The sequence below is a fragment of the Falco cherrug genome, chromosome 17 (genome assembly GCF_023634085.1).
Source record: "Falco cherrug isolate bFalChe1 chromosome 17, bFalChe1.pri, whole genome shotgun sequence".
Classification (NCBI taxonomy): Eukaryota; Metazoa; Chordata; class Aves; order Falconiformes; family Falconidae; genus Falco; species Falco cherrug.
The window spans coordinates 5,541,818-5,555,192 of record NC_073713.1 but is presented as its reverse complement, the minus strand read 5'-3'; the positions used below and the strand labels follow the sequence as shown (position 1 = coordinate 5,555,192).

Genomic DNA, 13,375 nt, shown 5'->3' with positions numbered 1-13,375 from the left:
CTACACGGATAAACGCAGCAGGAGACCCTCACCACCCCGCTCCACACACCTCCACTTTCCTCCTCCTCCTGCAAAAACACACAGATGCAGTCAAATCCCTTCTTGCCATGGAAAAAAAATAAAAAAAAAGAGGTGTAAAAATGAGCAACTGCACGTGTGTGTTGCAGAGGCTCGGAGCAAATGGCTCTGGATAAGCAATAACCCTGCTCCTCCCCAGCCCGGCACGCTGGATGTGCATTGCCACAGAGCCACTGGGCTCTGGCAGTATAAATAGTTTATGGTATATCAAACTATTAAACATGATTTTAATCCCACTTGTGATGTTCGGCGCATAACTCGCAGGAGGGTGACTTTGATGTGGCTGGTGGAACGGAAATCACATTGAACAGATGTTCCAGCTGGAGTCGCTTAGTGTTTCCATTACAGATCCTGCTTTGGTTTTTTTTTTTTTTTTTTTTTAATTTAGTTCCTTCCCCCCCCCCCCCTTTTTTTTTTTTTTTTCCCCAAGGGGAGGGTTTTATGACTCAGCTATTTCATTGCTGCTAAGATGGTCAGGCAGTGCCGGCGGGAGATTGATGGGAGCCAAACTTCAGCTCTGCATCAGCTGAAAGAGGATGCTCTTTCCCACCACACACATACAGCCTGCACAGGAAAGAATCCCCACCCTGGCGTTTCTTTGCTGCCTGTGAGCATTTTTGATGTTCTTTTGAGTGGCAAAAGAAAACGAATGCAGGAGGAGTGATTTACCAGGCTGGCTGCTTCCTGGGAGGGATTATTTTTGGTTCCCTGGGATTATTTTGCAAGGCCGTCTCTTTCAAACCGTGCAGCTGGGCGATGTTTGCTACGGTGTGAACAGCGGAGGTGGAGATGCGCCGGCTCCAGGGTGGGATGCAGCAGGTTGTGCCAGGCTGGGCAAAGCTCACCAGCCAGCAACTGCTGCCTCTGTCCTTATTCTTGCAGAAACCACTTTTTTTTTTTTTTTTTTTCTTCCCCAAGATGCTGCTTCTGTGCTAGATGTTAGAAGAAGACCCACGGGAAGGGCCTCCCTTCATCGCCGGGGTGATGCAGAAGGGTACCCAGCCTACTTGCTTTTGCCCAGGACAGCTCCTCCAGAGAAACAAGTGGCCCAGATCATTTGTTTTCTTAAGAAAAGTACTTTCAGCTCTTCACAAAGTGAAAGCAGCCAGTTGCCAGGTTGGGAGTGAAACCCAACGGGCTGGGCAGCAGCTAGAGCAGCTCTTGTATCCCGGATGAAGCCCACCCCACCGCAGGCTGGTGAATCCATCTGGGTATTTTCCTATCCCTCCATCACCCATCCAGCACAGGGAAATTGATATCCTCATTAGACCCCATTAAGAACAGCATATTTTTAATAGCTGGATCGGATATTATTATTATTATTACTTTCACAGCATGGAGTATTTAATGGCTCGGAGTGGAAATTGGTGTTCTTTATTGGGTCTTTCTCTTTCCAAAGCAGATTCCACCAGGCTCAGGGATTCAGCTCACGTCTCCTGCCCCACACTGTACAGAGCAGCGTAATGATGTCTCCGGCTTGGCGTTGCTTGTGAGAATGTGTGCGCGTCTTCAGCTATTGTAACTGTTTGCCGGCTGTGAAATAACCCATGCTATTATCTCATTTTATCTGGCCGGTTCTGTCAGGACATGCTATCCAGCGACCCAAGAGCCTGTTAATCTTCCTGCAGCAAAAGCTGGAAGTCTTAAATGGTGAATTTTCTGCTGTGCTCGAGTTTGTTCAGCCAGTTTTAATTGGACTCTGGAAAGCAGCTGGCATGCTAATATTGAACACCCTGCATTTGCAAATTGTTGGTAAATACAGCTGCAGGAATTGTGTGTGCAAATGAAGGGAGGTCTGGAGGGAGGTCAGGATGAGCCTGAGAGCAACAGCTATTGCAGAGGAGGAGGAGGAGGGAAGAGATCTGTGAAACGTGAATTTTTGAGGAAGGAAGATTTTGCTTCGCAGATTTACAGTAAAGGGTAAATGATATGGCTCTCAACACACACCTGCCCCCATCAGATGGTGATTGACGCTAGCTGTATTTCACGGGAGAGAGACTTCCCACCGATTAGGTGTCTAACACGCTATCTTGGTGGAGAACAATACAAAAAACTTACTGTCAAACAGCCTGTAAGGCTGGAAACAAGCCGTTTTGTACCAGAAATCTTAATGGGCCTTATCTCTGCTACTGGCCATGTCCAGAGATGCTGCTTGCTCAGCCAGATCCATCTGGGATCCATCCCTGCTCCAGGGACCCTGCAGCTGGGCCACGTGTTATGCCCACTGGCCACCTGGAGCACGGCAGCTGGGGCTGCTTTGGCTCAAAACCACGGACACAGGACACAAGAGCTGGTAAGCCGCCTGTCCCTGTGGATGTTCCCGTCTGTCTGGTGCCCTGGGGAGGTCACCTCTGTCTCTGACTTCACTGTATCAATGTACCAGTAAATCCCAGTAAACAGAAACCCCCACATCCCAGCATCCCGCTCCTGACTGCAGTCCGAGCCACGCCAGCAGCGATGGAGAGGGCTGGGGTCACACAGTACCCAGAGGTAGCTCCGCCGGCCGGGTACTCACGTTGGATATCAATGGTGACAGAGGTCTCCTTCCCACTGGGAATGGCTTTGTTGGTGGCGCGGCAGACGATGCTCTCCCCGTTCTCAATGTCGGAGGGGGCGATGAAAAGGGTGCTCATGATGCTCTCCCTCTTGCCGTCACGGAGAAGAGTCTGTGGGGTGGGAAACAGGGATGAGAAAAGGCAGTTTCCTACAGGAGAGGGGCCCCTTTCCCTGGCCAGGAGTCACGCCAGGCTCTGCACACACGCAGCTACCCCTCACTCACGCAGTTCCACAGCCAAGCAGCGCTCCCTGCAATTGTAACAATTATTATTGTCCCTTTTTTTTTTTTTTTTTTCTCCCTGCAAAAATAACAATTCCCTTCTCCAGCTGGAATCTGCCTAGAAGCCTTAGGGGAATAGCCCCGACAAATTTCACTGCACTTCCCTGGGAATTGGGCACTTAACTCCCATCTGCTTCCCTCCAGCCCTGCTGTGCCTAGACCTGGGAATTGCAGCTCCAGGGAGATACAGGGCACCCACCGTCCCAGGGAAGAGGGACAGGCGGAGCAAGCGGCTTCTGGAATCTGCTGTCCCCTTCTGCACCTACACCAGGCGAGCGCAAAAAGCCGCCCGGGCCACTTCACGTAGCAATGAGTGGTGATGCCGGCTGCCAGCAGCACGGGACTGATCCCGGCCATGGGTCCCTGGCTGCTGGGCAGTGGTCCAGCCCAGCCCGTGGTAAATCATCACCACTCTGGCTCGCCTCATGCTGGTGATCACCGTGATGGGGACCTGAGGGTGATGGAGATCCCAAACCTCGCGCCTGGTACAGCGGTGGTTAACCGGCTCTATCTGCTCAGCCTTGGCACCTTGTTTCTTCTGTGGATTTATCTGACTGATTTCCAGCTGTGGGGCCCTGCCATGCCTTTATCAGTGCTGCCTTATCAAACTCATAATCCTCCTGCACTTTCTTACAGACCATGGTCATGTCACCCTTAGCCCTGCCTTTGGTACACTAAACCCAGCAAGCCCTCGGAGGCTCTCGAGGTGTCGCACCGTTTTCAACCTTTTAATCATTCTCTGGGCTTTCCTCTGACCTCTCTCCCCTTTATCAACACCCTCCGGGAACCAGAAAGGCCAGAAACAGCTTTTCCCAACCGTTGATAACAGTGATAAATATCTATGGATACACCCATCCCGTAACTACGGATTTCAGACCTCGCCAGGTGGTTTTTCTCTCCAAGTCTGTATCCTTCACATTTCCTCCTCACAATGCAAAGCAAGTGCTTTATTGAATTAAGAACATGTGGCAGGAAGACTAATGCTCTCGCCACCTGGGCTCACGGTGACAGTGCTCATGCGTATGGGCTTGTGCCTCTCAGGCATGCTCGACCAGGAACGATGCTCAGAAATTGTCATCACCATCAGCCCAGAAGCTGGGGAGAAGCAGGAACGAGACGCCTTTATTAGTGATTGTCAGGGCCCGACTGCACCAGCAGGACTTAATTTCCCTGACAAACCTCACCTCGGGACTCTGCCCAAGGGCTCTCCATCCATAGGTCCAGAAGCTGTATTTAAGCTCTGGCTCCAGCTCCAGCTCTGCTTTAGGTGGGGTGATGTGGGCTGGATTTCCTGGCTTGACTTCAGAGCTGCCTCATTGCTGTAGATGTTCTGGAGCTTTCTGTGCTGTGGGTGACCCTTCTCCAACCACCAAACCTGCTCGGCTCCTCTCACGCTGTGCGCTTGGAGCTAAGGATGCTGCCCTGTGCTTGCTTTATTGTCACCCTGTGCACCCTTCCCCTGCAGAACAGCACCACTTTTGGTGCTGAGGAGGTGCTGAGCCCTCAGTCTGCACAGGACCTTTCCCCCACAGTGCTCCTGAGCTTTGGGTTTGCTCCAAACCCTGAAACCCTGCAGGATCCTGCTATGGCTATAGGGACCACGGTAGGTATGGGGGGTGGTGGTGGTGGTGGTCAGTCAGTTGTGGCTATTCTGTACTGCCTGGCTGTGATTGCGGGGTGGGGGCGGGGAGGGGGGGGGTGGGGGGGCTGCATGTTAATCACTTGGTGGATTGGGAATTCAGAGAAACAAAGAAATTACCACTCAATAGAAATGGTTTTAGGCAATCAGTTACCTGAACAGGGTTTGTTTCTTGGTTGACTGGAATATCTGGCTCAAATGAGATCTGGGTTGAAGGCGCTTCAAAAAAGAAAGTTTTTTCAGCTCCCCCCCAAATCAAAACCTCCTGTTCCCAAAATACCCCAAACTGTTAGTTTTTCTGAAGGCTGTTTGTGGTTTTTTTTTGTTTTTGTTTTTGGTTTTGTTTTTTTTTTTGAGAGGACAAGGTTAAGGCAGCCACAAAAATGATCCAACTGGGGGTTCCTGCGTGTGTGGGGGCTGCGGTGCTTCAGGTGACAAGTGCTGGCTGCCCACCCCCGGAGCATCGCTTTGCCCTGCTTGTGGCAGGGATGCACTTGTGGAAGAGGTCTCACGGAAAGCTCCAGTAAATCAGGAGGAACTGAGGTTCAGCCTCAGAAATGGAGGTTCTCCTGACTCTAGGAGGAGGGGAAGATGCTTCCTCCATGCAGAACAGGACTCCCCATCCCTGACAGCTGCTTAAAATGCCATGGAAATCTCTGTACTGCATGGAGATGGAGCTGCATCCACGGAAGTTTTTTTTTTTTTTGTTGGAAATATTTGAAAGAAAAAGAAAGGAGGGGCGTGCTTCCCTGTTTGCTCCCCACTACTTGTGGGTCTGAAAGGGAAAGGGCTTAAATGTTGGCTCCCCAGGGCCAGGTCTGAGCGGTCTGCAGTGGAGGGGGAGGTTTGGGGTGAGCAGAGTAAGTTATAAACATCTGCATGTCAATGGCCTCGATTTTAATTAATTCCGCTTGATTTGAGAGAGGGACAGGTCAGTTCTCGCTGGTTTTAATTAGCGCTGCCTCTTGCGGTGCATGCGGGGAGACGGGGCAATTTCTGAGGAAGAAGCTCCGCTTTGGCTGGGATAACCCGTGTGCTCTGCAGAGCGATGGGGAGGAGGAGGAGGAGGAGGGGGAGGAAGATGATGGTTTGGCTCCTCTGCTTTTTCGAGCAGATCGGGATGTTGCTGGAACAAGGCTGGATGGAGGCTTCACAGTGGTGGCAGAGGGTGAAATGTTTATTAAAAGATCTTCAGGAGCTTGAGAGCCTTTGACTCCAGACTTTGAAGTTTGCTTGCATTACAAATGGCTGCAAACTGACCCATTTTATGTCTCAAATTTGGTTCTTTAGAAATTTTCATTAGAAATGTCAAGTGTTACCGAGTCTTTAGCACTTACCAGACATCAGGCATCTATAAACAGGAGAACGTGTGCGTACCCATTCTGAGTACGCCGCTGATTGCTTTGATGTTTTCCTTTATGACCCAATAAAAAGCTTTCCGTTTAAATTAAAAAATACCAACAGCCCTGACAATTTTTGATGAAAAATTGCAGCTAGAGGAGGGGACTTATGTCACTGCAACCGCATTTCGATCCAGAGCTTCTGCTACAGCCAAGGCCAGGTCAGTGCTGGCTCTGTGGTGCTGTCACCACACCCAGGTGGGATTTTTGGGGGGAGAAGTGGCAAAAGCTGTGAGAGGGGGACAAAAAACCAGCCGAATTCTGAGCAAAGCCCATTTTGGTGACTGTGTTTCTCACTCCCTCCTGACCGCTTTCCTCCCAGCCTCTCCATCGGGAAGGCTGTGTGGGGTGATGCAGGGTGAAAGCCTCAGCTCTGCAGAACTCAAGGTGCTGCCCCAGATGTTTTGGGGCTGTGTGAAGAGTGGTGTCAGGGCTGGGATGCTTTTCTGAAGCAAGGGAAGGGCACAGCCTTTGTCCCCAGCCCCATCCTGCCTCACCTTGGAGTAGGTGGCTCCGTTGATGACTTCTCCTTTCCGCATCCAGATGATGGAGGCTGCTGGCTTGGCATTGTCTGCGTGGCAGGTCAAGTTGAGGGGGTCTCCTGCTCTTAGGCTGATGATGGGCCCCCCCATAATGACAGGATCATCAGGAGGAACTGCAAGGAAACGGCAGAGAGGAGACAATGTCACTTGCTAGCCTTAAACCAACCTTCCTGGAGTTACCTGTGGGGTCTGGGCTGCCAGGACGGGGCTGTGACCCCTCAAAGCTCTGCGGCCGGCTTTGATGGGGCTGTGGCAGTGCTCAAACCCATCTGACCATGGTACAGCCGGCTGGCTTTTTGCTGCTTGCATGAAAGCTGTGCCCCAGGTGCTGGACGACAGCAGCACAAACTGGCTGAAGTTCTAGAGGGGGACACCAGCCTGAGCTTCGCAGCAATAGGAAGGCTCGAGCCCATGGTAGAGAAAACCACCAAGAGCTACTAAATATTCAGAAATACCTTTGGCTTAGGATGTCCCTGAGCTGCCAACTGTAGGAGGATGGTGAGTATGTGAAGGAATTATCCCTGCTGCTCTGGTCCTCCCCAGGTGACTATAGGTGGCTGCTGCTGGATGCAGGGTATGGGGCTGGGGGGGCTTTGGTTTGACCCACGTTCTGATTACAACTGGGAAGGCAGGTGAGGGTGATGCCCAGTGGAAGGGTGGGGAGCTGGGTTTGGACTGTTACCTATTGCACTCGGGTGGGGGGGAACAGCTTATTATGGGCATCAGGAGCGGGGTTTGCAGAGGCTTGCGTTTGAAGAGGGCTCCCTTGCCGGCCCTCTGGCGTGGGGGGCTGGAGGAACCTCTGAGCACTGCCTTGCTCTGCTTTGATTTCCCCGTTGCTTTCACTCATCCTCTGTGCTGCTGTCTCGCCGCACAAAAGGTTGCGAAACTCCTCTGGTTCGGCCAGACTTCCTTGTGCCACGGCGAGTCTTTTAAGCGTCTCCCTCTGTGAAAGCAGATTTTGCCAGGGGTGTCAAGGGAGACGTTTAAGATCTCAACCTGCCTTTGAAACCACCTCCGCCTGACAGCCCGTGTGAGGCTGCATCCTTATTACAGGCTGTGGCTTTGCTGGTATCACACAGCCCCTGGGCATCCCCGTTTTTTGTGCTGGGAAGCACGTCATGCCAAAGACAAGGAGGGATGGAAGCAGACGATGAGGGGCACCTGAGCATCACCTCCTCTTTTGTGACTTGCTCTCGAAGTCTGGCATCTCTAAACACCCCCAGCACGGTAAGAGGTGGGAAATTCGGCTGGGGAGAGGGACTGACCTTTCATCCTACAGAGGGGACCTTTCATCTCCACTGCCCGTATCGGCTCTGCTCTAAGCAAGACCTGCTCTGAAGATGGAGAGGTCCGAACAGCTGTGTGACTAGCTCATCCCAACCAGGTCCTTTGGGAAATCAAATGCTGGCCTTGCTACAGATAGACGTGCTGCCCACCCATCTCATGGCCTGTTTCAGGACCTCTAGGGACCAATGCAACATCGGGGAAACCAGCAGAAATGTAGAAGACTCCACGGAAAGGCATCCCTGCTGCAGCCCCAGCGGCCCAAGCAGAGGAGCTCACACCAGCAAAGGCTGCAGGAAGAAACTGGTGCTTCACCCAGTTCAGAAGCAGGTGGCAAAACCTCCTACCCTTCAGCATCCTCAGCGAGGGGACACAGCTGGGGGAAACCTGCCAATTTTCCACCAAAGCGGAGCTGCTTTTGTTACACACCCCCCCTCCCCGAGGCGGCTGGCACCGGGCTGAGCCACGCAGAGCGAATGTCAAAGTTGGCCAAAGACCGCTCTGCAACCCCCGAGCGTGCCTCTGCTCCTGCTCCCGACCTGCCCCGGTGTTTTAGCTGGCCGAGAAATATTGAAAAAACTCCTCGCTGGCTCCTCCAGCGCTGGGCTGAATTCGGGAGATGGAAAGGGATTATGTTCCCTGACAATTCAAAGGTGGCTGCTCGCATCAGCACAGGATTTGTAGGCAAGGCAGATGTGCTGGTTGCACACAACACTGGTCACACACACATCTGCCAAACGCTGTGAGTAATGGGATTTTTCAGCTCAGTGGGTGGAACCCAGGGACTGGGGAAAAAAAGCTTTTCTACATGGATCCAAAATGTACTTTTTTTTTTTTTTTTTTTTTTTTTCCCCCGGCTACAAGAATGAAAAAAGAAGTTAAAATCTGTGGTTTGGGTTAGTTGAAATCTGTCAGCCCCTGAAATATGAAAATGTGGAAAATGCTGCTCCATTTTGATGCTATTAAGGAAGTATTTCTTTTCACTTTCAAAAGAGAACAGACCCCTCTTCACTGGATGGGTTTATACTGTTTTTAAAATACACCCAGTATTTTTCAATAGGTTCCCCCCCCCCGCCCCGAAGCTATTAACTGAATTTGACCTCAGCTTGTAAAACATTGGAAACATATCTTGTGGAGCAGGGAAAAAACGAACCCACAAGCCCTTCTCTGAAGAGCATCTTGGAATTAAATGGAGGGACTGTTTAATATTCCTGACTGATGCCTTGTAAATGGCTGGTCCCACTGATGGCTGAAGACTTTTTTTTTTTCTTTTTTTTTGCAGCCACTGGCTTAACATCACCCCCTCAAAGCGGTTCAGCCTGTCTCTTAGCTGCCTGTGAAACCTAGGGGATGTCATGGGACAGGGGATAACCTAATGCAGGCAAACACGGAGCCACTTGTCTTCCCTGTGCCAGAAATCCTTGTTTTCTAACCTACTGTTTTGCTCCTGTTTTCTCCTCTATCAGATCAGCAGCAAGATGTGGGGAGCTGCTAAAGGAGAGGAGGAGGAGAGGGTACGGGTCCTGATTACATCTTCCCAAGTAAGTGGTTACCATCCCCCAGTTATTCCCATAGCCATGAACTGGTAATGGTCTCCAGGCTCACTGACGGGGGGGATCTGGCTGGGAGGAGAGGGTCTGATGGATGGGAAGTGGTGATGAATCAACTGCAAAATGAAGGATGGATGCATTCCTTCCCCATTCAAACTCCAGCCTGGGAAAGGAGGAGGAGGAGGAGGAGGAAGGGAAGAATGAAGGATAAAAAGTGGAGAAAGAAGAAGGAAGGGAAAGCACGAAGCCAGCAGCACACAGCTGTGATCTGTTATTCATCCCTGTGCTCCCAGGATTGGTTACTGATAGAAGGCACCACTACAGGATCCGGCCTCCTAATTTTTAATCATGTAGATGCAGAAGTGCTAGCCTTTCTGATTAACACAGGGATATAAATAGGAAGGGTTGTTTGGGGTTGGGGTGGGTGGTTTATTCCTGGGAGCAAAGAAAATGGAATTAACCTTTACGTGCCTGGAAGGTTTAGAAAGAGAACGGACGAGAAGGGATCCGTGATGGCTCAAGCCCACAAGAATATGAACAAGCCGGAGGGATGGATGACACGTAGCTGCTTATGGAGTGGGAGCTGAGGCAGATTATCCCCAGATGGACATTGCACTGAGACCTGCTGAGGCGGGAGGTGCAATGCCCCAGTAGAAGGTCTCCCGGTCCTCCCAGTGCACCCACAACCTCAGCTAGAGAACTGTTCTTCACCGCGGACAAACTTTGCAAAGAAAGGATGACAAGCTGACCCCCATCAAACCCCTGATGTACTGTCAAAACAGGGCTGGCTGACTATTTTAAAACCAGCCTTGGCCAGGCATCCATCTGCTCTCCATAGCTGTGGGCTGCTTGGGTGAGGCAGGACAGCTCGGGGTCTCTGCTCCCTGCCCTTTGGAGCAAGCATGTTTTATAGCACATCAGCATAAAGAAATACAAATAAACGAGCGGTGCTCTTGGGCTGTGCATTCAGCAACTTCTTAAATTAGTTGGCTAGTTAAGAGGCTTTCCTGCCTACAGACCCACCCTGTAAGATTTCACTGTATGATTAATCAATGAGGCCACGCAGAATTATTTAGTGCTGAGCTAATACCCCAGGCTAACACTGCAGCCTTGGCTAAGAAATAACAGAGATGCCTCTAAACGCTCCCGGCAGCTGGACAGTGTTGTGGTGAGCAGACAGAGCCTCAATTATTAGCAGTATGTATTGAGAGAACAGGATCCTCCAGGCAGGAGAGAGCTCCTGGAAGTGGAGAAAGCAAAAAGCCCTCCAGCCACCACTACTTCTTCCTAATTAAGGCTGACTGCCTTTTTTTTTTGTTTGTTTTTTTTAATTATTATTTTATTATTGTTGTGGCTGGTACCTCCTTGCTGCTGGGTTTGTGTAACCAATCTCCTCTTCTTGGGCTGGTGTTAAAGAGATTCAACCCCAAATGCTCGCCGGTGGGGACGGGCCACCCAGCTGCTGGGCTGGAGAGGCAGATGCTGAGCAGCCCCTGAGGATGCTCGGAGCCGTGTATCTGCCAGAAGCATGCAGCCGACGTCAGACCCGGCACAAGTGTCCCCCTGAGGAATGAGATCCCTTGGAGAAGGCGTTGCTGATGCCTTGGTCACCTTCCCTATGGGGTCTGTGGCACTTGAGGCTCTGAGCTCATCTGGCCTGTGTCTTAAGCAACAGTGACTAGAAGATGCTCTTGGTGATCGCAATGTGCTACAAACCATTGGAAGGCGCTTCCTAGCCCTGAAGCAGTGAGTCTAAGTGTAGACCAGAAGCATCCCCAGCCCTCCACCGCAGTTTGCTCACAGTATTTGGTGGGCCAGTTGCCTTCCAGCGAGCTGGCACTGGGTGAGAACGCCAGGCCCCATGGAGATGACGAAGCCAAGTGCAACCAAGGGTATGTTTACTCCTGTATTTTGTCCCTGCAGTAAGGAAAGCACGGGGAGCCCCAGGGAGACAGCCTGGAGGGATTCAGCTGGCTGAGCTGACCCTCTCCTGCAGCCAGGGTGGATCTGGAAGCTTTGCTCTGGTGCAGCAAAGTGTTTGTGTATTCAGAGTCGCGTCGCAGGCTTGTCAAAGAGGCATGTTTGCTTCTTGTAGACAAGTCAAGCTTATGAGGGCATCACAGTACACTTGCTCTGGGTGACTGTAGCCAGGCACTGCCCTGATCTGCATACAGCTGCCTGCTGTGCGGAAGCTTTTGCAATAAAAACCCCTGCAAAGAGCGTTCTCCTTTGCAAATCCAGTCCCTGCTGCATGCTGGGGCGCCCCGAGTCCAGGTTTGCTGGCTGGTAAGGTGCTTGTGGAAGAGGCAGGATCCAACCTGCAGCCTCTGCGGTCTCCTCAACTTCCCAGGAAGATCCTGCCCTCCGAAAAGGAGCAGCCACTTGCCCTCTGCAAGTGGTCACCGCAGCAAGACCAGTGGGACGCGACTTTGACAATAAGCTTGGTGTTAATGATGTTCAGCAAAATGATGAGTTAATTAGCTGCTGGATCATTTTCTGTGCCCTACTGGGGACTGGCTTGTCCTCTTCTCTGCTTGCTTGCTGTGGGGGGCTGCCTCCTCTTTGCAGGCAATGCCTGCCCCCCCACCAGCCTGGGGGCTGCTTTGCAGAGGCCAGGGGTGTTGCTCTGCAAGATGCTTTTGAGATCTTGACAGGGTTTGGCTAGACGCATGAATGTTGAATTCATGGTTGGGATAGGCGCCGAGGCTGTGGAGCTGATCAAAGGAAAAGAGCAGCGTTCCCCCCAGGTGAGACCGGAAGAGATTGGCTTGTTCAATTTGGGAAAACGAAGAGAGACTGTGGCTGGCTGTGGTGAAAGAACTGGGGGAAGGCTGGGAGGAGACAAGGGGAAAAGCAGTAAAATCTGGACACCGGGGAAGTGGGAAAGTTCTCTGTTTCATCAAGCATCCAGGACAACCTCCCAAGAAAAGGAAAAAGGGGCTAGGAAACAAACCTGCTTTTAGGATGGAGCTTGCTGCACTGGCTAAGAGAATCCCCTTACAGGGATTGCGTTCTCAGCAGCAGTTTTCCAGCAGACTGCCTGGGGTCTCGCCGTATTATTAAGCCTGAAGGCTACAAATTGTGAGGTCCTAAACCACTGCAGAGCAGCTTACAGCTTCATGAGTGTTTAGCTTTTCATTTATCAGGACTTTACACATTTAGGATTCAGATTTCCAGCTGCTCTTCCAAGCTAGGAAGGATATAAACAGGCTCTTAGGTTTTGTCCAACACTTTAAAGGCTGCGATTTCACTGTGTCTGACTGCTGTTATGGGTTATGGTTTTCAGGGCAGCGCTAACTGGAGACATGGCGAGGCTGTGGGGCTGGTTGACCTGAGCTCTGGAGGAAACCTAATCCCGGACCGCAACTGCATCTCCCCCTCAACCATCCTGACGTGCGTCCATTCTACCTCTCTCCTTCCCCATACAATTAGGATTACAGCCCCTTTGCGGGTGAGGAGCTTTGGCAGGTGAGGGAAAAGGGACAGCACAGAGCAAGTGGTTGGAGCTTGGAAATGGGGTCAGGTGCAGGGCTGAGAGACCTGACTCCAACTCGTCATGTTCCCCCCTCCAAGCATGACTGACCAGATTTTCCTTTGCATCCTACATCTGAAACCTGGAGACCATTTCTGTCTGCAGGCTGCTCAGCAGGGTGAGGCTCAGCTCTTCTGCAAGGAAAGCAATCAGCGAAGCTGCCTGTGACCTCCTTCCCTACAAAAGGCAGGCTGACAACAAAATCCAGTCAGTGACATGCACTGTCAATTTTCAGAGGCCACGCTGGCAACGGTGCCAGCTCTGGCATCGCTTCAAAGCGTGCAGCCCCCCCCCCCAGCAGCGTGCTGCCAGCCTCTGGCCCTGCTGAGATTGGTGTGGGATGCTCGGAGGATGCCTGCGTGACTGGCACCCTTCCTGCATCTCTCCCACGCCAAGCCCTGGCAGGATCACCCACCTGGGAAGGGTGGCAATGGGATGGGGCTCTCGGATGGTAATTGCGTGGTCCGTGCGATACAGAACTGCCCCAGAGCCCTTGTGTGGCCAGGGGTGG

General features: G+C 51.7%; 1 protein-coding gene across 3 annotated transcripts in view; it reads right to left on the bottom strand.

The window, feature by feature from the left end:
- KIRREL3 (kirre like nephrin family adhesion molecule 3) overlaps positions 1-13,375 on the bottom strand; it is a 339,016-nt gene that overhangs the window by 51,806 nt on the left and 273,835 nt on the right. For all 3 annotated transcript variants that reach the window (XM_055695884.1, XM_055695885.1, XM_055695886.1), the window contains 2 exons: positions 6,451-6,608; positions 2,594-2,744 (listed from right to left, as the gene is read on the bottom strand). In XM_055695884.1, coding sequence (XP_055551859.1) covers positions 2,594-2,744; positions 6,451-6,608 — 309 coding nt within the window. The remainder of the gene's footprint in view (positions 1-2,593; positions 2,745-6,450; positions 6,609-13,375) is intronic.